This window comes from Phyllopteryx taeniolatus, chromosome 2, assembly GCF_024500385.1.
Source record: "Phyllopteryx taeniolatus isolate TA_2022b chromosome 2, UOR_Ptae_1.2, whole genome shotgun sequence".
Taxonomy (NCBI): domain Eukaryota; kingdom Metazoa; phylum Chordata; class Actinopteri; order Syngnathiformes; family Syngnathidae; genus Phyllopteryx; species Phyllopteryx taeniolatus.
In genome coordinates, this window is record NC_084503.1 from 17,645,432 (window position 1) to 17,669,152 (window position 23,721).

General features: G+C 41.6%; 6 protein-coding genes across 6 annotated transcripts; 4 read left to right on the forward strand and 2 right to left on the reverse strand.

Annotated features, from left to right (window-relative positions):
- The first annotated feature begins 49 nt into the window (after positions 1-49).
- On the forward strand, positions 50-4,630 carry blzf1 (basic leucine zipper nuclear factor 1). The gene is made up of 7 exons (XM_061763313.1): positions 50-218; positions 515-614; positions 1,484-1,938; positions 2,032-2,231; positions 2,883-3,011; positions 3,949-4,171; positions 4,265-4,630. The coding sequence occupies exons 2-7, from the start codon at positions 590-592 to the stop codon at positions 4,448-4,450; spliced, it is 1,218 nt and encodes a 405-aa protein (XP_061619297.1). The 5' UTR covers positions 50-218; positions 515-589; the 3' UTR covers positions 4,451-4,630.
- A 1,590-nt stretch (positions 4,631-6,220) lies between these two features.
- Positions 6,221-8,099, reverse strand: trmt10c (tRNA methyltransferase 10C, mitochondrial RNase P subunit). Its single transcript, XM_061763299.1, has one exon. The coding sequence runs from the start codon at positions 7,825-7,827 to the stop codon at positions 6,370-6,372; it is 1,458 nt and encodes a 485-aa protein (XP_061619283.1). The 5' UTR covers positions 7,828-8,099; the 3' UTR covers positions 6,221-6,369.
- Positions 8,100-8,169: 70 nt separating this feature from the next.
- txnl4b (thioredoxin-like 4B) lies at positions 8,170-9,482 on the forward strand. Its single transcript, XM_061763396.1, has 3 exons — positions 8,170-8,450; positions 8,526-8,677; positions 9,011-9,482. Exons 1-3 carry the CDS (start codon positions 8,319-8,321, stop codon positions 9,174-9,176), a joined length of 450 nt encoding a protein of 149 aa, XP_061619380.1. The 5' UTR covers positions 8,170-8,318; the 3' UTR covers positions 9,177-9,482.
- Positions 9,483-9,734: 252 nt separating this feature from the next.
- Positions 9,735-12,680, forward strand: mrpl16 (mitochondrial ribosomal protein L16). Its single transcript, XM_061763368.1, has 5 exons — positions 9,735-10,014; positions 10,342-10,413; positions 10,531-10,679; positions 10,946-11,239; positions 12,007-12,680. Exons 1-5 carry the CDS (start codon positions 9,945-9,947, stop codon positions 12,196-12,198), a joined length of 777 nt encoding a protein of 258 aa, XP_061619352.1. The 5' UTR covers positions 9,735-9,944; the 3' UTR covers positions 12,199-12,680.
- Positions 12,681-12,959: 279 nt separating this feature from the next.
- cenpq (centromere protein Q) lies at positions 12,960-17,689 on the forward strand. Its single transcript, XM_061763383.1, has 8 exons — positions 12,960-13,223; positions 13,296-13,362; positions 13,651-13,729; positions 14,585-14,653; positions 14,725-14,842; positions 15,044-15,163; positions 16,951-17,025; positions 17,317-17,689. The coding sequence occupies exons 1-8, from the start codon at positions 13,128-13,130 to the stop codon at positions 17,464-17,466; spliced, it is 774 nt and encodes a 257-aa protein (XP_061619367.1). The 5' UTR covers positions 12,960-13,127; the 3' UTR covers positions 17,467-17,689.
- Positions 17,690-17,802: 113 nt separating this feature from the next.
- Positions 17,803-22,100, reverse strand: LOC133472489 (C3a anaphylatoxin chemotactic receptor). Its single transcript, XM_061763356.1, has 3 exons — positions 21,943-22,100; positions 20,993-21,118; positions 17,803-19,332 (listed from the first exon to the last, which is right to left on the reverse strand). The coding sequence occupies exons 2-3, from the start codon at positions 21,098-21,100 to the stop codon at positions 18,382-18,384; spliced, it is 1,059 nt and encodes a 352-aa protein (XP_061619340.1). The 5' UTR covers positions 21,101-21,118; positions 21,943-22,100; the 3' UTR covers positions 17,803-18,381.
- Positions 22,101-23,721: the final 1,621 nt, after the last annotated feature.

Below are 23,721 nucleotides of genomic sequence, written 5' to 3' on the forward strand. Positions count from 1 at the left end.
CAGGCCATACCTAACACAAATATTCTGCATCAAATTATAAATTCTAAGGAAAAGGGTTATATATCGTCTTATTTGTGAATATCTTGGCACTTTCAGATCCAAAACGGAGTGTGGCGTTTAATGGAAAACATCTAGCCTGAGAGACCGAGTTCAGGATTTATACATTCCAACTGTTTCCGGTAACAGCTGCCATCTGGAGGACCATTGTCAAGCGCTATGTATGTTACGAAATATTGTCTGAACGTATTCGTTATGATTGATATAACTGTTGGGTAGATTGTTGGGAGTTTTTGACGTAATGGGTTGTTTTGCCGCACGTTCCCCTAACCTCAGCGGTCACCTCGCTAGCCCCGAAGTTAGCCTTGTCGTGAAGCAGATTTTCATTTATTTGATGACCTTATCACCTCCTCTGCGGTGGTTAAACGTGACTGTCTACTGTTTTATTGGTGCTGCAGTCACATCACAACAAGTGTGTGTGTGTTGAAACACCGTTTCCTTTTTCTTTTCTATTTAGAGTCCGTCCAAATAGTAATTCCTGGAATTCACTGCACGTGGATACTTTGTGTCACTTCAAGAACAGACCACCATCATGATTGCTGCTGTCAGTGTCAGGGGTATGTATCGCCCGCACAATCTGATCGTATTTACCATAAACTATTGTTGTTGTTAAATGAATATGTTTTTAACTTTATTGCCAAAACTAATCACCACTTGCCAGCCAGGCAGCAGTTTTCCCACCATTAAAAATATGACCACTCACTCCATGTGACTAGATCTCAGCGTGTTTAATGTATGATGTATTAGAATATTCATGTCTGCGTGTACAGTAATAATTGGTGCAGAAACAATTGCATTTATTAATTTGCTTGAGCACATTTGACGAGGAACGTGACAAAATGTCACAAAAGTTAAGAGTCTGTCAAATGACGGAGTCTGGTTGAAATGGCCACTTCTACCTGAGTACAAGAATTTTGAAAATTGGATGATTAGAAATTGAATTTGTTGTGTCTGGGGGAAAAAAGCCTTTTGGGGAACATTTTTGTGTGGAAAAAAATAGAAAATCTGGTCGTAAAATGAGGTGATATCCAAATTAGAGTAACAGTATAATTTGATTATTTCTCAACATACCTCCTCGACCCTTTGGTTGGTTGGCTACTCTGGGAATCCTTTCTCCGATTGGCTGGCATGTTTCATTTTAAAAACATCTACTCTTCTACGGGCCAAAATTCTGAGTGGTTCTGCAAGTCGATGTGTCAAAATTACCGTGATGTTTCAAACGGCGTCACCTACTCTGAAAACTCAACTTAAATAGTGCAAATACACAAGCAGTAGAATTGTAATTTTAGTAATTTAATGTTGTCCTCTATTACATTCCCCCCCCCCCCCTCTTTAAAAAAATTAAAATAAATTTCCACAAAAATGGCAGTCACTTGTCACGTTGGTACTTTGACACCTTGTGGTAGACCGATATCCTGTATTCCAGATTCTGGCCGTGTCCCAGTACGAGTGGCTGGGGATGGCATGGAAACTGATAAAACGCCCTCCACCCTGGAGGTCAGCACAGATACGTTGACATCAGGTCTGTCAGACGCTCCCCTCATCAAAGCAGCAAGCCCCAAACACAGCCCCAAGTCTTCCAATCCTCCCCCCCCTGTTGCCCCCCAACCTCTTGGGGTGCTCCACCTGGGCAAGGTGAGTAGGGAGGCCTGCACAGAGGTGGAGGCTGTAAGGATAGTCGTACCTCGAGCTGCCATAACTAGAAACAGCCGAGTAACTGAGGCGAAGGGAGACGCTGGACAACAGGTGGAAGAGCGAAGTTCTTCCCCACAACCATCGTTGGATGACTGGAGAGGACACCTAGAGAAGCTTCAGAACTCTGAACGCAGGCTGCTACAGGACAAGGAGGGCCTTTCCAATCAACTGCGTGTGCAGACAGAGGCAAGAGCCACACACACAAGCTTAGACATTTAAACTTTACACATGGTTTTACACCGGTAGACTTATTCCTATTCTTTCATGATGTATGACTAGGTGAACCGTGAGCTCAAGAAACTGCTGGTGGCATCCATGGGTGATGACCTGCAGTACCAGTTTGAGCGTCTGGCACGTGAGAAGAATCAGCTGATTCTGGAGAACGAGGCTTTGGGTCGGAGTTTGTCACACACAGTGGAGCAGCTGGAGCGCATGAGTATCCAGTGTGATGTCTGGAGGAGCAAGTTCCTCGCCAGCAGGTATGAAACAGAGATAAGCGGTACTCCCCCACCCACCCACCCCCTTTCAGATTACCACCGGCTGTAATTTTGTCTTCATTAATAAGTACCCACTAGCTACCCATGTCGCTACACAATCCAAGATCTTTCAAGCACAAGTGCAAAAAATAAAATTAAAAAATCCACCTTTATTAAGTTAATAATTCTGTTGTTTAACTGTCAGAAAGACATTAATTGTGGTTTGGAGTTTTGTAATATACTGGTTATCCTATTTAGCTTCTTGAAATGTATTATCTCCCAGTGCCATTCAAAACTGAGCGTCGTTGTTTTAAAGACAGAAATTTTGATACAGCCCTTATTTTAGAGCCCCATATATTTTGAAAGCGTCTCAAAAAGTGCATGTTACATACAATAAGACACATTTGACAAAATTGTCTTTCATTACTTCATCCCGTTTAGAGGGAAAAAAAACAAGTTTGAGGACAAGTTTGAAGATAATACTATCTACAGTACGTTGTCAAGTTGTTGTTGATGTGATTAGTTAATAGAACCAAATGCTGTTGGTCCATCAAGGATAACAATGAAGTGGATACAGAGTGGGGCAGTACAGAATGAGATAACTACCTTCATAGGCTGAATGAACCCTTTGAACTTGCTTCATTGTGTTTACAGAGTGATGACAGAGGAGCTGACAAATGCCAGAACAGCTTTGCAGCGTCAGACCAGAGAGGCACAAGGAGCCATTCAGGACCTGTTGTTGGAGAGAGACGAGTTCTCAAGGGAAATGGTGCTCACTCACAGGTAACATCTACACTGAGGGACCCCATGGCTCATCATGATGTAAAATAATATGTATGGTTTATTATGGCGGCACGGATGCTGCCATAGCCCTGCCTAATAGCCGCAAGATGCCACAAGATGGTGCGAAAACCCTGTCTTGGTGCGAAAGAGGAACTATGTTGAAGTACCAAATCAGAATCAGAATCATCTTTATTTGCCAAGTATGTCCAAAACACACAAGGAATTTGTCTCCGGTAGTTGGAGCCGCTCTGACATAGAGACAGATAGAAACATATTTTATGATAGTATAGTAAACCCCCTATAGTGATTTTAAACAGGATGAGACTGAGTCGACAATTGACCTTACCCCTCTTAATTCAGTTGGTTAATTTGGCAATTAATCTATTTTTAAAACGGGAAATTAAACATTCATAAACGTTCATACAAATGTTAAGTTAGTTGAATGGCTAGTGTTCCTCAGCAGCATTTGCCTCATGTTAAGGAATTTAGAAAAACAATGATGGCAAGAACATTACAAACGAGAATAATAACATTTTCAATACAGTCAAATGTACAAGTGCAGTGATAAAATATCACTTCGTCATTGTATCAAAATGGTAATAATGTTGATATGATTGGCTGTCAACAAGCCATCTCTTAGTATAATATTCCTTAAGAAGCAAAGGATTCATAAAAACATACTGAAAGCTAAACACCATTCTAACTAACAGTTTACAAAATGCCAAAATATTTTCCATCATTATTTTTTTTTACCTTCAGAAACATTAAAGCCATCTATTTGTTGTACTGTGAGCAGAGTGTAGAGCCTGACTGAAACCGTATTTTTGAAAACAAATCACCATGTAGAAAAATATGAATACTTGCATGTCGTTTAAGTGTTTTCCAGGGATTTAATGATTTGATTCTGACCATCTATCTGTCCTTTTGTTGTTGTCAGATCTATGGAGCAGCTCCTGGTGTCTCTACAGTGGGGTAGGCAGCAGACATACTACCCCAGCGCACAGTCGCTCAGCACAGCAGAGGTGGCGGTGGCCAATCACAAACTAGCAGAGGCTATCAACTCCCACCTGTTAGGAAATACCTGCAGCAGTGTGGTCAAACGCATCAGTGCAACAACGGATCAACTGTGTAGCACACCAGCAGAGAAGATGGCTGAGAAGGTACACATTTGTCATATTTTTAGAACAAATGTTATCAGTTTCAAATGCCGGGGTTATTCATGAAACCCATTGGTTTGCTTATGTGTGTTATAGGTGCTGAAGATTTTAGATCCAATTTCCTGCGCAGAAAACAAGGCTGTCTCTCCACTCAATGACTCATCCCCCTCAAACTTTCTGAGCAATAAGAAGAGCATTGGCAGGTTTCACCCGTACACTCGCTATGAGAACATCACTTTTAACTGCTGTGAACGCTGCAGCGGAGACATCCTCGTGCTTTAGATGAGCATCATCATCTCAATGCCTCATCTCAATGCTGAACATCTTGTCACCATGCAATAGAACCACATACTATTTGACATTGGCCGGCTACATCCTTTTCCGAGTGATCTTAAGCTTAACAAAAGTTTTACCAAAACATTTGTGAAACAGTAGCCACATTTATTTAAATGATTTTCAAAACATGCTGTCCCAAGAAATTACTTTTCCCCTTCTCAATTTTCAATCTTCAGCAAATGATCAGTGCTTTTAAATAATATCCAAGTCATTATCAATATTTGTACCTTAGGTCTAAAGTCACATTGGTACACATTTTTCTTCATTTTCTACAACAAATGTTGCAGGAGTAGGAGAAATTGTGCCCTATCGATCTCTCTTACCAGTGTCTTTTTTGATAATTCTGTGCTTTTATACATTTTTTTTAATTTTTTTTTTATATGAAATATTTTTTTTAAAGATGAAATATTTGTCTTTAGATTTTTGGATGAACAAGTATTTAACACCCCAATTCTTAAGCTTTGAAAAACATTATTTATACTAGTCATGCATTTCAGATTCACCACACACTGGTTCAGACTATTTAAATGGTGTACTGGTCCTGATTAAAGGTCCCATTTTTGCGCTATTTAGACCTCCATAGAGTGACTCTCTAACGTGGACTTAGTATAAAAGTGTCAATTTCATTTCAAAAACCGCCTTTGTTTTGTCATACGAGTGTCCAGAAAAGGCCCCTCTGACAGCTACTTCTGTTTGACAGTTTTATATCCGCTTCATCCATATTTGGCCAAGATCGCCCCCTTTCCTCTGATTGGTTGCCTCCGTGTAGAGAGCCATTTGTGAGAGCACGTGTTTTTGTTATGATGACAGCGCTGGCTTGGGAGCTGAGAGGTAGGCGGAAGTCTTCGCTACTGGCGTAGATCAGCTCGAGAAATTGGAATGACCTGATTTCAGGCCTCTCGGCAGAAAAAAACATCTGGAACTTGGAATATGTGGATGATTTTAATTCATATTTCACATTGACTGAAACACCATAGAGCCAATATTACATCCCAAATACTATAAACAGTTGGTTTGGTAAAACATGACACCTTAAAGGATCTGTAAACATTTATGGTCATGCGATTATTCTGTTTGTATGCTGAAGAATGATGACATGGAGCAGTAAAATGCAGAAATACATTTGCTGCCATTACAGAAAGTATTTAAGGAGTTGAAAATGCTTGGGAAACTTGAACTTGTATGCAGTTAGTTTTCTGTTAATATTTTTTTTGTTTTGGGGGGAGGTGGCATAGCTTTTTACTATAATTAACAGGAAGGTGGTGGCACGGTGCACGACTGGTTAGCACATCTGCCTCACAGTTCTTCGGACCAGTGTTCAAATCCCAGCCCCGCCTGTAAGGAGTTTGCATGTTCTCCCCGTGCCTGTGTGCGTTTTCTCCAGGCACTCTGGTTTCCTCCCACATACCAAAAACATACATGGTTGGTTGATTGAAGACTTTAAATTGCTCTTAAGTGTGAATGTGTGCGCAAATTGTTGTTTGTTTATATGTGCCCTGCGATTGGCTGGCGACCAGGTCAGGGTGTATCCCGCCTCTCGCCCGTAGATTGCTGTGATAGGCTCCAGCACACCCGCAACCCTAGTGAGGATAAGCGGAACGGAAGATGAATGAAATAATAACAGGAAGGTTGTTTTTCTTTAAAAATACCGGACAAAGTTGTGTAATATTGTCTGCTAATTTAATAAAGACCAAAGCAGGTTCTACTGTTCAAAATGTCTGTTGAGTAACTACATATTGAAGGAACTTCAATAGAAAAGAAATGGAGATACCCCCAGAACAACAGTATATTGATATTTTATTCACTTTAGTATGACATTCTTGCGTAAGTGTAAACGGAAACAATGTGTCCATTTTACTATGTCCTTAATTGTCCCACCACACCCTGCTTTTGCTCTCACGTCTTCCTTCCATGCTACTCTTAAGAGATGCTCGCACTCTGGTTGCAGCTGTTTTGCTCTCTCTGTTTCGAGGTGGTCCAGATACTTGGTTCAGCCCAGTGAACCCAGGCCCTCCTTGAAGCTTGTATGCATTTTGGTCCCCACTTCTGACAGTCTTCTTACTTTTTAGACCTGTGGGTTTTGAAGACTTGTCCCCATTCTCTCCTGATCCGTGATTGGTGATTTGTTGCTCCATCTGGTAAAAGTCAACATACTTCCTTTTGGGCACAAATTTCAGTGCCTCCTCCCATTTCCCTGTTTCCTTCATGCTTATCATTATGCGTATCATCTGGTCCAGGGTCAGATTTTTGGCTCCCATCTCCCAGTGGAGGAACTCATCCAGTGGTAGACGGGCCGTGGCCAACTTCAGGCGCTTGGCATTGGCCAATGACAAACCGGAGAGAATCGACCGGTCCACGAGAGCACCGATGATGTAGACTTTTGAGTGGTCAAAGGTGCGGAGAACATTGGGTGAGTCCGCAGTGAGGTAAACGAGGCGATCACGAGGAAACAGATCAACAGCCTGACATTCTGTGCTGGTGATGAGCAGACGATCCCAGGTTTCTGCACCATAGCGCTTGAGCAACTCCTTCATGTAGGCTCCATCTGGTTGTAGGTTACAAAAATGTAGATGGTAAGGCTCCTTGGCACGTCTGTTCGCTCCTTCCACCTCTATCAGCTGGGACACTGTGTTTTCAATCTCCCGCCTGGACATGTTGGACTCGTAGCTCATGTCAAAGACCAGAGGCTGGTCAAACAACATGGCCTGGATGCACCTCCAGGCCAGCACTCGGTCAAGGTTGCGATTCCAGAACTGGGGTATGAAAGTGTTTTTTAATTCTTTCTGGTCTCCATCTGCACCTTGAGCTCTTTTCTGCTCTAGCGACGCTTCCCTTGCTGCTTTCTTTTGCTGCTGCTTCTCCTTGCGCACTCTTTTATGGCCTTCTTTCAAAGCCAGGTACTTCAAGTACTTTTTTCTTGCAGACTTCGTGGTGAGGTCTGCCAGGATCTTTAATTTGTCATCAGACATCTCTTGAGGTACCAGTTTACCAGCTAGCCGCCACATTGCAACCAGCTCCCGAGCTGCCTCCAGACTGTTCTTCAAACTGCCTTCAAGGATTTCATCCTCGTCACTTGCGTCCTCATCCTCAGCATCTTCTTGCTCAGCTGAAGAAGACTGTGCTCTCATTACGGATTTCCATTTGTCCAAGTCAACATTCTCCTTTTTCTGTGGACAACCAGTACTGAAGGGACGACTTGGGTGCCAGGCGGAGAGGGCTGGCGAAACCCCGACGGCTTGCGTTTTGTTGACACGAGAGAACACAACACTGCTGCTTTTCCATAGTTCATTTAAATGTCGCGGAGTAAGGAATCGTCGTAACATGTCAAAACAAGTGGGACTACGCGGATGTAGCGCTGACAGACACAACCGGAACAACGACAAATGCAACAAATCTTATTGACGGGAATTTGTCTTTTTCACAGTTTATAGTTTAAAAAAAAAATCCCACTATTCCATTGCCATTACAGTCACTGGGTTGATTATTTTGGGGTCCATGCTTGGTAATCGTGTGGAGGTCACGTTATTTTGCAGTGTAACGTTACAATATGTCGTATTGAAACGGCGCAGCGCGTTTAAAAAATATATATACACCACCATTGTATGCAATAAATAAATATTGTCTGGTGTATTTAGTTTTTGTTTTCGTGCCTTTTAATTATCTAACATTTTCGAAAAAGATAGCTAACACTTGAACAATTTATTTTCGACACTAAAAGTTAAGGCGATATATTTTCCCCACGGTACGTTCAGGGTGTTACACTATAGTGACGACTTCCTCCGGCGGAAAAAAAAAACAGTTGCTGATCCTGAAAATGAGTTTATTTTTACACAAATTGAGCTGCAAAAAAGACATAGATGACGTTGTCAAGACAGTAGCGGAAAAGGTGGTTGTTTTGAGGTTTGGGAGGGATGAAGACTCGGTTTGTCTACAGCTTGATGAAATTGTAAGTAATCCTGTATTTTTGCTCGCCGTGAAATGCGCTGCTTGATGTATAATCGCTGATTGTGTTCTTTTATAGCTGTCAAAAACGGCACATGACCTAAGTAACATGGCGTCCATCTACATCGTCGATGTGGATAAAGCGCCTATTTACACCAGATACTTTGATATCAGTTACATCCCATCAACTGTGTTCTTTTTCAACGGGCAGCACATGAAAGTGGACTATGGGTGAGACCTTTATTGGTTAAATGTTAAACAATATGTCAACAAAGCATGACTCTAGAGTGTTACAGTGAGAGTCTGGATAAAGGTGTGGATATAGGCATTTGTTTTCACAATTTCATTCATGGGAATGTTCCTCCAAATCATAACCATGCTCCATGGACCAGGATGTACTCTCCTAATAAGCATAATATGGAAATCTATGTTATGTTTCTCATTACATCATGGTTAAAGCAACAGCCTAATGACTCCTTTTTTCCAGTACTGTGTTGTAGTTAGTACCAGGGTAGAAGAAAACAAGTCACGTGCTACAAACAAAATGTTTTTGCTTCCCTTCAGCTCACCAGATCACACCAAGTTTGTTGGCAGCTTCAAAACCAAACAGGATTTCATGGATCTTATTGAGGTTATATACAGAGGAGCCATGCGGGGGAAAATGATTGTCCAGAGTCCCATCGATCCCAAAAATATCCCCAAATATGACCTCCTGTACCATGGGATTTAAGCTCAACAGCTACACTGTGTGAGACATGTCAACAACCGTTATGTTTCACTCTTAGCCACTAGATGCTGTTTGTTCCAACTCGTACAAGACTCGTGCAGTCAACCTTGTCTGGAAGAGAAACTTATGTTTCATAAGTATCTTCAATCAGATCGATGTGGAGGAATATCAGAACTCTTCTGCACTGTATATACATTTTTTGATCATGTTGAGTGTTGTGATGATTCCTTGCAGTTGGGTTTAATGGTAGATGTGCTGTTATCTAATACAAAGGTAATTTTGCAATAAAATGTGCTATTCTGTCTATAATTCTATCTTGTGTTAATTTGACAATGGTGGAGCAAACAAAGAACTCCCAAATAATGTAGTAGCACCTCCACACATGCAGAATAAAGCAAATTGTCATTGTTTTGAAATTGTACTTTGCATAGGCCCCACCCCTTTCAGTATTTATCGTCCCTTGTTGAAAATGATTGTATCTTTTCTATTCTTTTTTATAAGTGGAGGAGACTAGCGAAATAAGAGTTGCATTGTTCAGTGCTACTGCTGTGTTTGGATTGTGTCTGTGACTCCGCTGTCCTTCCACACGCCTGCTCGACAGGCGGCGCTAGTGAAGCGCAAAGCAACACGGCGAGAAGGACGGAAGTGAAGTGACGACCTTCTGCAGTGCAGAGCAGAGTTGACTAATAATACGCTAGGAAAAATGTTATCCCGGCGACGGCGAGACGTGATGTTTTAATCCTTGCAGTGCCTCTCTCGAGACAAATACAAATGATGATCGCTCTGGTCAAGGCTGCTGTGGGGAGCGTGGCCGCCGTCTGCGCTCACGGTCACCAACACGGTAAGTTATTAACTTGCAGCGGTAGTCTTTTCGCGTCCAATTTCATGGTGGGAGAAGTTATTATTGTTGCTGGACCGTATTTAAACATTAATGGTAATTAAATGGCTTCACATGAGCAACCAAGAACAATGTCTTCATCGATCTTCTCTGACCTGGGAATTATTATTTTTTTTTTAATTTCTTATCAAGCACATTTGTATTTTTAATTGATATTGTGACAGTAAGTTGAAAATGAAACAATTATACTATTAGGCAAACTGTAAGCAATCAATGATGATTGGGTTTTGTCCTGCATGTGGTCAAACTCATGCCACTCTTTTTATACAGGTCTACGGCACACTCACTTAAAAGTTCTAACTGCTGGACTGAAGACATTAGAAATCCCCCCTGACTACAGTGGTAACTATTCCAAATCGAAACCTCCCTTTCTCATACACACAACACGTTCCATGTCTGTCTGGAAGGATTTGACTGCATTGTGACAGTTCTGTCGCCTTTTGTTTTACCTTTTTAAAGATGTGGTGCTGCCAGAGAAACCCAAACTGAAGTTTATGAACAAGGTGCCCAATTTAAAAAAAGTGAAGAAGGAGATGAAGAGACTCCGGGACATTCAAGGCCCGGCTCGGGCAGCAAATACTTTCACGTCTGGACAGTATGCAATAGTGGTAAAGTACATCTACAGTTGAAACGAAAAGTTTACATCTATATTTAAAAAAACATTTAAAAATGCATGCACTTTTTTACAAATGTCATTGTCTAACATGAAATACGACTAAATGTTCCTGTTTTAGGTCAATTAGGATGACCAAAATTCTTTCTATTTGCTTAATGCCAGAATGAAAAGAATTTATTTTTATTCATTTATTTTTTAAGACAAATTTTCATTAATTATTACCACGACATTTAAATCTCTTCTCCTTCTGATGCTTAGGCAATGGGAGGGGGCTACATTCATTGGGGTCACCTAGAGATGATGCGTCTAACAATTAACCGCAAGATGGATTCCCGTACTACGTTTGCTCGCTGGCGCATCAATGCCCCTTACAAGCCAATCACACGCAAAGGGCTGGGTCAGCGCATGGGTGGAGGCAAGGGAGCCATCGACCACTATGTGACGCCAATCCGCTTCGGTCGCCTCATTGTGGAAGTGGGAGGAAAGGTGGAGCTGGGGGAAGTGGAGCATATCTTGATAGAAGTAGCAAAGAAGCTGCCCTTCCCTGCTAAGGTGAGAATACAAATAAAGTACACTCACCGGCCAAAATATGATGACATTCAAAAGAAGCAAATAAAAATATCTCCCATTTATAAAAAAAAAAAAAAAAAGTTTGGTTACCACATCGTATTCATTTAAAAAAAAATATTATTGTAATGTGCATCTTGTTGTTTTTAATATTTTGTTTAGCATCTGTGTGATGGAGTTGAAGCTACACCACTGCAAACTACAACCACAATATTATACTGACTGAAAAAATAATATATTTTTGATGGTTTTAATTTAAACGAGGCAACGTTTCGGGCGCTTATATTTGCTATTATTGGATTGGTATGTGGTGATGTTTTATTACACAGGTTCTGTAGCTTGTCGTTTTGTTGATTCACATATAAAATTGAATGTGACCAAGAGGGGATGATTTTAACACATTCACTGCCATTGATGGCTTTAGAAGTCAAATACCCATGGTAACTGGGAAGGCTGGCTGTGAATGAGTTAACAAATTTAAATCAAAAGCAGTGACATTACTACTCCAATTTTAAAAGTACCGGTAACTAGCTTTTGCATAGGTGTCGTGCCACTGTGTTCTTGTAGTAATACAGAAGTTTGCACACAGGGCAGTCGAGACGGTGGTAGTGGTTGTAAATTCGTAAGGAACCTCATATTTTCAGTAATAGGATGTGATTGCAGTTGTGAACCACTCCTCCCAAAAGGTTAGGAAATTACAAGAACTGTAACTGTTCATTATATTAATTTTTACAACATGGTGTCTCCTGCAGGTGATGAGTAGAGCGAGCCTAGAAGCCTTCCATCAGAGGCAGGCGGATATGGAGGAGAACAACCAGAACCCATGGACCTACAAGAGGATTGCACAAGGAAACATGCTTGGTATCAGGAAGGTCCTCAGCCCGTTTGACCTGATTCATCATGGACGCTTCACAGGCAAATTTCACATCCCAGGGAGGGTGTGACAGACCTTAAAGAAAGACTGAGAACAACGATGATGTTAATATGTGACGACCACTGCATTTTGGAGAACCTTGAATGGCTTTGGCTTTTTAGAATACTTTTTTTTTTTTGTATTTGGTGTGTACATCCTCTTGGTCTGAGCCTGACAAATTCACTCATTGAGCTTAAATGTTTTGTATCCTCAATAAAACCAGTAAGTCAAAGTGAAATATTTTAATACAATTACACACATTTGCAATTGAAACACAAACATGTTCATGTGAAAACCGTGTATGCAAAACTGTTTTTTCAGTTAAAGATTCAATTTTGCTCAACAATGCAACTGCTTTTTCATTGTACAGTTGGCTACCTGCAATAATAGTAACATAATTCCCAGCCGTTATCCAACAACGGAGATTTGTATCCCTACAATCAAATATTTTTCATAAAAGTAAATAAAGGAATCAGTTGCTTTTCGATTCAGTGATCGAATAAATTCAATTTTCCATCGCTTAGCCGAGTAGCGCCTCAGCAAAATGGGCCTTTGCAAATGTACAGTTGTCCCTGCGGGGAGACTCTCAGGATGCGATTCAGCGAAGTCTTTCCAGTCTCTGAAGAATGAGAGTACAGGGGACAATCTCCAGTGACTTGGTTGTATACTTAAGTTAAAAGTGAAAGGGAATGGCATGATTTGTGTCTATAGTTCTGATAAAGGCGTGCTGGCAAAAACAAATTTTACCTGAGAAGGGAAAAAAATGGGGTAATGATTTAAATGCACGCATGCGCGTTTGTACATGCATGTCAAACTGGCGCGGAAACGGTCCAAAGTGCTGTAAATCAACGGCCATGGACGTTTGGCAACTTGTAAATAACATTTTTTGTTGCTGTTAGATATAATTGAAAAATTGATTCTTGCTCAAGCCAAATATTACGGACGTAATCACTATCAATAATGAAGCCTGTACGTGGTTCCAATCCGGAAGCAGCGAAAGTACCCAGGCTAAAACGCAAGTCTCAAAAGAAAACTCAGCCAGCAACCGATCACTCGGTAAAAGAAAATTGTGATTTTGATGTCGACACCGCTTGCTGCTTCTCACAGACTTGTTATATGTTACTGAAGGATCCGCCGCCCGCTGACGACAACAATGGCAAGACCAAACGCCAGAAATGGACAAAGCAAAGAAACGGTCTGTGTCCCCCCCACCCCCAGAGTTTACTAACAGAACGCTTATTTTTGATCGACCTCATAGATGTACACACTGTACTGTGTACTGTACATACATACACACACGCACGAGTTTACAATGGCATTTATATAATTTAGGTCCGACTTAACTTGCCAGTGTCTCATATTTTACAATGACTCCATTAAGTGTATCTACAATGTGTTACAAAGTCATGACACTGTGTCTTCTATGTGCTTGTCTTGTCTGCTTCTTGACACTTCTGCATAATGGCTGCAATTACCCACAAAGTCCAAGGCCCAAGAAACCTGAAGAAGATCCAGAGATCCTCCATCGTTGCACTGGAGGATATGATGAACCTAGCAATACTGTGGGTTTGGCTCTTTTAAAAAAAAAAAAAGTTATTTTAAAGTTACACAAGGTGCCCCCTTTTCCGTACATATCGTCTTTAACATTTATTTTTTCAAATATATTTTAGATACCCAATAAATTGTGTTCAAATAAAGTGCCGCACCACAAATTTAAATCATACTGAAACTTGGCTCAGGAAGCAGATGCATGTTTGCAATCGAATTTAACAGAAAACTTGGGAAAGAGTTTAATCGTCAAAACATATGTTATTGGAATATTGTTATTTCTCAATGGATAAATCAGACGAAGATGAAAAAGGTGCCGCTAAATTGCTGGTGTGGGCCTGGATATGTGGTGATAGAATTGCTGGATAATTTTATGTTTATGTAAATTTTAATGCTGAAAAGGATCTTAACACGTTGCAAGAATAGATTTTTCATCCCTGCTAAACGAGGATTGCAACTTCCCAGTTGACTTCAAGCAAGATGGAGCTCCATGTTGTTATACAGTAGTATACATGTGCGTCAAATCCGTCAACGGTTGGACCAGCAGTTTCCAGATAATTGGATTGGTTGTTGTGGTTCTGTGTGGAGTGGCCTCCCAGATGTCAACCCACTTGATTTTTATCTTTGTTGGTATTTGAAGATATAACCAACAAGCATAACTCCAACTGTGCTAATATGTGTTCATCAGCAGTGGAGGAAAGACACTGATTTTATTTATTTATTTATTTATTTATTTAACAATGGTAGTCATGTAGAGCACACTATATAAAGAGCACACTATAGAAATGTAAATGTATGTATGGAAAATTTTGGACACCCTCAATAAGAAATTAAAGCTCAGTGACACTCTTGTGTGTCTATGTTTTCAGGACAACTCTTGGTTTGGGACAGACAGAGAAGAAGAAGAGCCAGGAACATCTAAATATTGTGAAAAACAGGTGAGGAATAACTTAGAAATAGTGGAACAAATCCCCTTAAATCCCCCGCCTTACATTCAATACCTTTTTAGGTTCCTAACTCGGTGTGCAGAGCTTCAAGTTCCAGTGCAGAAACATAAAGAGTTCGGGCCCTCATCGCAGGAGAGAAAGAAGTCTGTGCCTGATAAGCAAACTCTGAGTTCCCTGGAGGTGAGGTTGGATTGGATGCATTCACTGTCAAAGCAGTTGGCTGCTAATGTCATGATTCTCATCACAGAAAAGAAGAAACAATTTCACATATACAATTTTATATAATGTGTTGAAGAGACGCACTGATTTGCGTGCAAAATCCGCATCCTAAAGAAAACGTAGCAATTTCCTCTTGTGTAAGGGTTAAACCTGTGTTTTCAGGAAGACCTGAGGGCTGTGGTCAGTGTGCTGGAGAGCACAGAAAAGCAGACATCCTCTTTGCAGCATGAATGCAATTCTCTGAGAGAACAGCTAGAAGAGGAGGAGGCCAAAGCTAAGGAGGTGCAAGACATACAGATACATTTTCTGAATTAAGAAGTGAAAACATGCAATTGTAATTGTAAATTAGACTTTGCCTGATCACTTTTATACTTGTGCATTTTTAGCAACATAAATCTTGAGTGTTTGAGATACTGCTACCTGACAATTGATCAACAGATGCACTGCCGGACAGTATTCACAGTGCAAAACCTTTTCTACATACCTTTATGTTACAGTCTCATTACAAAATTGATTTAATTCATTTTTTCTTTAAAATTCTACACACCATAGTGATGATGTAAAAAAAAGTTTTTTTTCCAGATGTATTAAAAAGAGATAAGAAAGAAAAGATATCACCTGTATGTTGGTATACACAGCCTTTGCCATGAGGCTCAGTATTGAGCTCGTGCATCTTGTTTACAGTGATAATTCTTGAGATGTTTCTAGATCTTAATTTGATTAGACATTATTTGGAAAGGCACACACCTGTCTATATTAGGTCCCAAAGTTGACATTGAATGTCAGAACCCAAACCGAGCATTAAGGAAAAGGAATTGTCTGTAGACCTCCGCGACATGATTGTCTTGAGGTGCAGATCGGGGGAAGGGTACAAAACATTTTGTTGTCCCAATGAGTGCGGTGGCCTCCATCATCCATAAATGGAACATGTTCAGAACCACCTTCCTACAGCTGGCCACCTGTCTAAAGCGAGCGATCGTGGAGAAGGGCTTTTGGTCAGAGAGGTGACCAAGAACCTGATGTTCATTCTGCCAGAACTCCAGAATTCCTTTGTGGAAAGAGAGATTTTTTTGGAAGAACGACCTTCTCTACAGCAAGCCACCAATCAGACATGTGTGGTAGAATGGCCTGACAGAAGCCACTTAAGGCACCTGACCATAAGAGACACAATTCTCTGGTCTGATGAGACAAAGACTGTGAAGTCTTTGGCGGGAACGCCAGGAGTCATATTTGGAAAAACCAGGCACGGCTCATCACCTGGCCAACACCATCCATACAGTGAAGCATGGTGGGGCAGCATGATTTTGAAGTGATGTTTTTTAGCAGCAGGAACTGGGAGACTAGTCAGTATGGAAGGGAACCTGCTCGAGAGCGCTCTTGACCATCAGGAGAACATGCCGATGAAAGCAGTGACTTTAGGACAACTCATCCAAACTGATGGAGTTTGTGAGGTGCTGAGGAATAAGCAAAATAGCCCAAAGAGAAGTGTGCCAAGCTTGTCAAAAATACATGTCACGACAGGATGATGTTTGTCTCTGTTTTGAAATAAGCATTGTGAATACTTACTTTACGGATGCACTGTAGGAGTGAGCCAGTGATTTGACTTAGTGATGTTAAAACTAGAGATAGGTGAATACCTATACCAGGTGTCAGTATCGGGCTGATATTGGCCTTATTTTAAGGTATCGGGTACTTGTGAAGGCTGCCGATACCAGCCACTGATACTTAGGCAAAAAAAATCTTACTTTGAGTAAGCCATCCTCACCAGTAGTTGGCGCGTCACTGCGGCAGTTTGACACATTGGTGAGTCATCATGTGCATCGGAAAGAAAGAAAGGTCTTTGTTCACAATTGTCTGACATTGTGTTAATTGAAATTTGATGTATCAAAGGTACTCGTATCGGTATTCTGTGTCAGTGAGCGCTCAAGAGTGAATACTCGTACTGGTATCGGTCTGAAAAAATGTAGTTTCGGACACCCCTATTTAAAACCTAGGAAATGTAAATGAAGTATCTGTGAAGAGAGTGGCAGTGTTGTGCAGCTATTAGACGTGTGGTCTCTTCCTGTCAGATATTACTGAGAAGCAAGCAAACAGTCCTTGGCCTCCCTTCATACCCTCCACGGAAGGATGAAACAACCTTGGAGGTGAGCATGAATGGTGCATACTTTCGCAATAATGTAAATGTGTTTCACAAGTTCCTACAGTATTGCATTATAGCTGTTTTCATTGTTAAAGGGATTCACTCTCAGAAAATGTGGTTAAAATGGCTGAGTTGCATTTCCTCCCCAGAGGAACTGCAAGTTCTAAATAGCATTGATGGAGTAATGTGCTAAGAGTATTGGGTAAAACCCACCACCACCACTTCAAAAAAACAAAAAACAAAGCAACGATCAAATGTATATCCTCAGTGCTTTAATATTTTTATTTTTCCTCAGGCTCGTTTGAGAAAACAGGTCCCGGAGAACGACTGTGAGGCCATATCGCTCAAACTGGGAGCAATCTTGCAAAAGTCAGAAGCGGTAAAAAATGCCAAGGACCTACTTACACAAGCACATAAACATGTTGATCAGCTGTTCGACTTATAATTGTTCCCTGTCAGTGTTTCCTCTTGTTCCAAAGGCAACTAACCACCTGCTACATATTTTTACAAGAAACTCAAAAGATGTGTATAGAAGTGTTATGTGGTACTGCAAATGTATTTTGGAATAGCTGCAGTAATTGAGTACTCGGAGCCACTTTGTTTAAAAATATTTTTAGAATTGTAAAAGTCTACATTCGTAAGAATAATAAAAATAATCTCTCATCAAATATTCAGTTCCTCACAATTCTTGACCCTTTTGCGCATTTTATGATGTTTCAAACACCTCCATAATTATACACCAAGTCTATCTCGACAGGGAAAATGTTATGTGAAGATTCTTTAGTCTGGGAGGTTTTGTCAAAATGATCCAGAAGATCATCACAATCTGGTTGAATTCAACTAATTCAAGATGTTTGATGGTTTTGAGGTAAGGACTCTTAAATGATTTTGCACCACACCCATTCAACCACGGTTTATAGCCTTTGATTTGTGCAATGGGGCGCAGTCATGCTGCAACACAAAAAAACCTATCACAAAATTGGAAGTAAAAGGAGATGAATCAGTGGCTTTGAATCAACCCCTAACTGAAAAATGTATTAAAAGATGTCTCCCAACATTTGTAGCTACAGTATCCTGTCCAGTTTACATAATCAAGAAGATCCCTAATGAAAAGAAATATGTTCTATTTGAATGTTCAGTAAAGTGGAACCGTAACCATGCTTATCCTTTTGTTCAACAACTAACAATAAATGTTATTTTTAAGCAATTGTGCATTTATTTACTTGATGTGGCTCAGTCCCCACTGGAAGCTTCAACATTAATTGAACCCAGCCAGATGCTGACGCAAGCTACTGCAGAAACAGTCAGTATCACATTGTGACTCGATTGCGTCCAATCAATGTGACAAGTTGTTTGAGATCTATTTGCTTTGAATGGCTGATTTTTTGAGTGATCTTTTCCGGATGGAATCAGTGGAGTCATCATTGAAGAGTCGTTCAATGGTCGAGGCGACTGAAGCTCGGACGGCACGGCCAAGGCCGCGGGCAGCGAATACATAGAGCACAGGGTTAAGGGCACTTTTGGTGTACACTAGGTACAGAGAGATGTACGTTCCATAAGATGCACTTTTATATAATGCAGCCCTCTCAAGTCGGCCTTCGCCCAGGGCCCGCAGGAATCGGCACACAAAGTAGGGCACCCAGCAAATGAGAAAGAGCAGCATGGTAAAAAAGAGCACGTGATACATCCTAGTCATCCTGCGTGAAGATGACGGGGAGGAAGAGGTTGGACTAATTGGCACAGATTGCTGGATCATATGCAAAATTGCCAAATTACTTCCCAAAAACACCAGCAGTGGCAAGATAAAACCCGCTACGGTCTCAGTGACAAACAGCCCTGTGTCAAACTTTCCACTTTCCAGGCACTGGTACGTGCTGTTGTTCTCCTTCAGAACAGCACTGTGCAGGTAGGGGGCGGACAGGATGGTGGCTAGGAGCCATGACAAGCCACAGGCCAAAGGAACGGCCCAGGCGGGGCGGCGCAGTCGAGCCCACACAGGCCTCAGTAGACACAGGCATCGTTCCAGGGCCACGGCACAGATGAGGAAGGCCGAGACGTACAACCCTAAGCCTCGCAGGAACATAACCATGCGGCAAAGGGCAAAACCAAACGGCCAACTGTTGTGGTGGGCGAGGTATCCTAACATGAGGGGTGTCCGAAGGATTAGCACCAGGTCAGCGAGCGCCAGGTTGAGGACATAGATTCTAAAACTGCTTGCAGCACGTGTCTCTTCCCTGCTGCCTCTGCGAATGAGATGGCGTCGACTCTGCCCGAGCGCCCAAACCACCAGCACATTTAGAGGGACACCCACCTGAAGCAAGAAAGAGAAAGACATTGATTTTTTTTTTTTTTATGCAAAGACAACTCATCAAATACCCAACGCGAACATTGAGACACAACTCTTAATTAATTGGGTTGTGCTCGATCCCATAGTTCCCCCCCAACTTTCAATTCTTCATCTTACCAAGACATTTTGGATAATTGTGGTAAACAGTTCAGGGAAGGTCCTTTTCTTTAACCAGAAAACAAGCAGTTATGTCAACTGTTAAACTCATTTTTTTTACGGACCACTAGTTACGGTTTCTCTTGGAGGACCTTTATAGCTGGGAAAGCCATGTACATGTCTATTTACTTCATTATATTATTACATCTACAAAATTGCCCCTACTTTTGATTCATTATTGTTTTCAACAACAATTTTAATTTGGAATCAGAAGTCATGGAAAATAGTGGAAATCAAAGTGTTCAATTGATGCTAAGAAGGGATTTGGTGATGGGATTTGTAATATCTGTCAAAAGAAATAAAATAAAATAAAAAGAACAAATCCATGAGTTTAACACTTTGTGCGTTAGTGGGCCACATTAAAGGATGTGGAAGGCTGGTTCTGGCCTTGAGTTTGACACCTAAGGCAGGGGTCACCAACACGGTGCCCGCAGGCACCAGACAGCCCACAAGGACCACGTGAGGAGCTTGCAGGCCCACAGATATGAAGAGACGACTAAGATACACCAGTGCGCTGTAGCAGCCCAGCTAATCGATCTGGTTACGTGGCGGCCATGTTGGCATGAGCCATGTTCCCATCAAAGGCAAAGCATGGACATTGAAATTAGGTCGTAACTTCATTTCTGAACTGATTTTCAGGACGTTTACTTTTATGCCAAACCTTGTGCTATGCATACAGATCAGATTGAAATTAAAGCCGAAAAATATTTTGCGCAACCGTATGCAGCATAATGTACCGGCATCCTTGTTCTTTCGGTCTTCTTGCCATTCACAAACATAAGAATCAGATGACGACTTTGTCGCTACTAGCTTAGCGTCGCTGTAGGCACGCAGCTCAAAAGGGGCATGTTGTATCTACCTATGTTTATATCTATGTGCGAGCCTGTTCTAAAATAGCTCACCTTTGACCAGACATTGTGATTTCCTGGGAATGCTGTAAAAGTGATTACAGTATTTGGAAATGCAAGCACTTGCAGAGATTTGTAGAAATAATCTGTTGCATATTAATATGTATTTGTTTCGTACCTTGTTAAATCATTGTTGTATTTGATTTATTTATTTAACCCTTATTCATCCAGGTAAGACAATCGAGAAGAGATTCTCTTGCAATACCGACCTGGCTGCAGACAGCAGAGTAAAACAAGGCGAAATGAAAGCAAATACAATGTACGCAAACATACACACAAAACACAAAAGTGAAGTTATTCTGGCCACATGACCACTCCAAAGGAATCTATGGTTGATGAATGACCATGTCCTATCCTAAATATTTTTACACCTCTTTTCAAAAACTCCTGTAGATGCTGAGAACCCAAGCGTGATTCGAACCTCAGAACAATGAGGCAGACATCTTTACCACTAGGCTGCCGTTGTTGCGCAAAAGCAACAACTTCAATACCATATTTCTTGCAAAATCACGTCCATCCTGCAAGCAGGAGATATTTGCATTATGAACGGGATCTCTCACCAGGAAAATGAGCAAGGTAGCGGTAATCTGGACTCCTCGGAGCACCTCTGCCTGCCAAGAGCTGCTCGGGCTGGTCAGAAGTTGTCCCACCTTCAGCGTCTCATTCATGGCAGCTATTGAGGTAAGCTGACAGTGACAAAGCACATCATTTGATAAAAGTTTAAACTCGATGACAACTTTGATGTGGTTTATTAATCTTTTTAAAAAGCCTAAAACCAACTCCTATTTCACTGACAACTGACTGACATGTAACATGAACAAAAAGCAAGATTGCATACAAGTATGGGTTTCTTGTGCAACTTGCCAAAGATTTCCACATCAAAAACAGATAATATACAGTATAATCTAAACCTCTGACTGTTTGGAAACTGAATTCAATGTGTCTAAAATCGTTTAAGCAGTTTAATGCTGGAATCTTTACTTTGTTGCATGCATGTGGGATTAATTTAAGCATAAAAACGTCCTGCATACCTAACCTCTGAATCATATTGTACGATAAGGGTGTTTATACAATATAAGGGTACCCTCTAAGTGTTTATATAGTGGCTGAAATAAAATGATTTGGTCTTACTTTCAGACTCAATCAACTGTCGCTAGATCAGAAATAAACACATTGTATGTTGTACACTTGTAAGATGTATGTGCCAGTTGTCCTTGTACAAATTCATGACTAAAGAGACAAGAATGTTATTTCTTGGCGCCAAATCTGCCTTGGGGCCCTCTTCAAACATGCACCTACACCTCACCTGTTTTTGTGTCAGTGGGCACGGGAACAGAATATACGCAGTCACACCTACTTTGCTGTACAAAATATAACACATAAACATTGGATTTTTACCTATGCTGGACATTTGTTAAGGTTTAACTTTAGAGACCCCACAGTAACCCATAAAGATTGTGCGACTTCTAAAAGCTAGTGACGATGTGCAAATGAAAGATTTGTGCCTTACCTTCTTTTTGGCGTGTGGGTTCAAGAGTTAAAGAAAGAAAGAGAGTCTATTGACGATTAAAATTCTCCCACTCGCTGCCTCTCCCTCTCTTTCTCTCTGTTGCACTCCTTTCTTTCCCGTGTGTTATTGCTTCACAGGCATCCATCTATGAACACCGCTAAAACAATTATTCAAATCAAGTTAGTCTGCGATCAGAATTTTTTTTCCTCTCCAGCAGAAGTAGATTTGATCATTTTATTAAGTTTAAGGTAAACGAGGTTGTGGGCTGATGGAATGCACTTAAAAAGACTGCAAACATTTAAAAGTTCCACACATTTTAGTGTTATGTGCAAAAGTCCCAAGACTACTTAAAGATTTTAAAAGGATTTATGTTTTTTTTTTTAACTATAATTACACTTGTATTTGGATGTATCTACTTTTTTTCCCCATTAAAATGTCATCAGCTGCCGCCATCTCTTTAAAAGCCTATCTTTAGACGACAATAAAAACATTATTACATTTCAACGGCTGTCTTTGTCACAACAGCAATTTAGTCTAATCTCAAATGAATTGTAATCTCTAATCTCAGCCAAGTAAAACCCCCATTCAGACCTGCAATCTCGGGTCTGAATGACTACAGGCCTGTCGCTTTGACATCTGTGGTCATGAAGTCCTTTGAACGTCTTGTGCTGGACCACCTCAAGAGTGTCACAGGTCCCCTGCTGGACCCCCTGCAGTTTGCCTACCAAGCGAACAGATCTGCGGATGATGCAGTCAACATGGGACTGCACTTCATCCTAGAACACCTCGACAGTGCAGGGACCTACGCGAGGATCCTGTTCGTGGACTTCAGCACAGCGTTCAACACCATCATCCCTGAACTCCTTTCATCCAAGCTTCTCCAGCTCAGCGTCTCACCTGCCATCTGCCAGTGGATTTACAGCTTTCTGACGGGCAGGACACAGCAGGTCAGGCTGGGGGAGGCCACCTCATCCACACGCAGCATCAGCACCGGGGCGCCCCAAGGTTGTGTCCTCTCTCCGCTGCTCTTCTCTCTACACGAACGACTGCACCTCAGCGAACCCGACTGTCAAACTCCTGAAGTTTGCAGATGACACCACTGTCATCGGCCTCATCAAGGACGGTGACGAGTCTGCATATCGACAGGAAGCGGAGCGGCTGGAGCTGTGGTGCGGCCGACACAACCTGGAGCTGAACACGCTCAAGACTGTAGAGATGATCGTGGACTTCAGGAGGCATCCTTCGCCACAGCTGCCCCTCACGTTGTCCAGCTGCCTTGTGTCAACCGTCGAGACCTTCAAGTTCCTGGGAATTACAATCTCCCAGGACCTGAAGTGGGCGACCAACATCAACTCCGTCCTCAAAAAGGCCCAGCAGAGGATGTACTTCCTGCGGCTTCTGAGAAAGCACGGCCTGCCACCGGAGCTGCTGAGACAGTTCTACACAGCGGTCATCGAATCAGTCCTGTGTTCTTCCATCACAGTCTGGTTTGGTGCCGCTACAAAAAAGGGCAAACTCCGACTGCAACGGACAATCAAAACTGCTGAAAGGATTCTCGTTACCCCCCTACCCACCCTTGAGGACTTGCACGCTGCCAGAACTAAGACAAGGGCGTGCAAAATCCTCTCGGACCCTCCCCACCCCGGTCACCAGCTCTTCCAGCTCCTTCCATCAGGTAGGCGCTACCGATCAATGCAAACTAGAACTAGTAGACATTCCAACAGCTTCTTCCCTCTTGCAATCAACTTCTTAAACAGCTAACTTACAATTCCATTACAA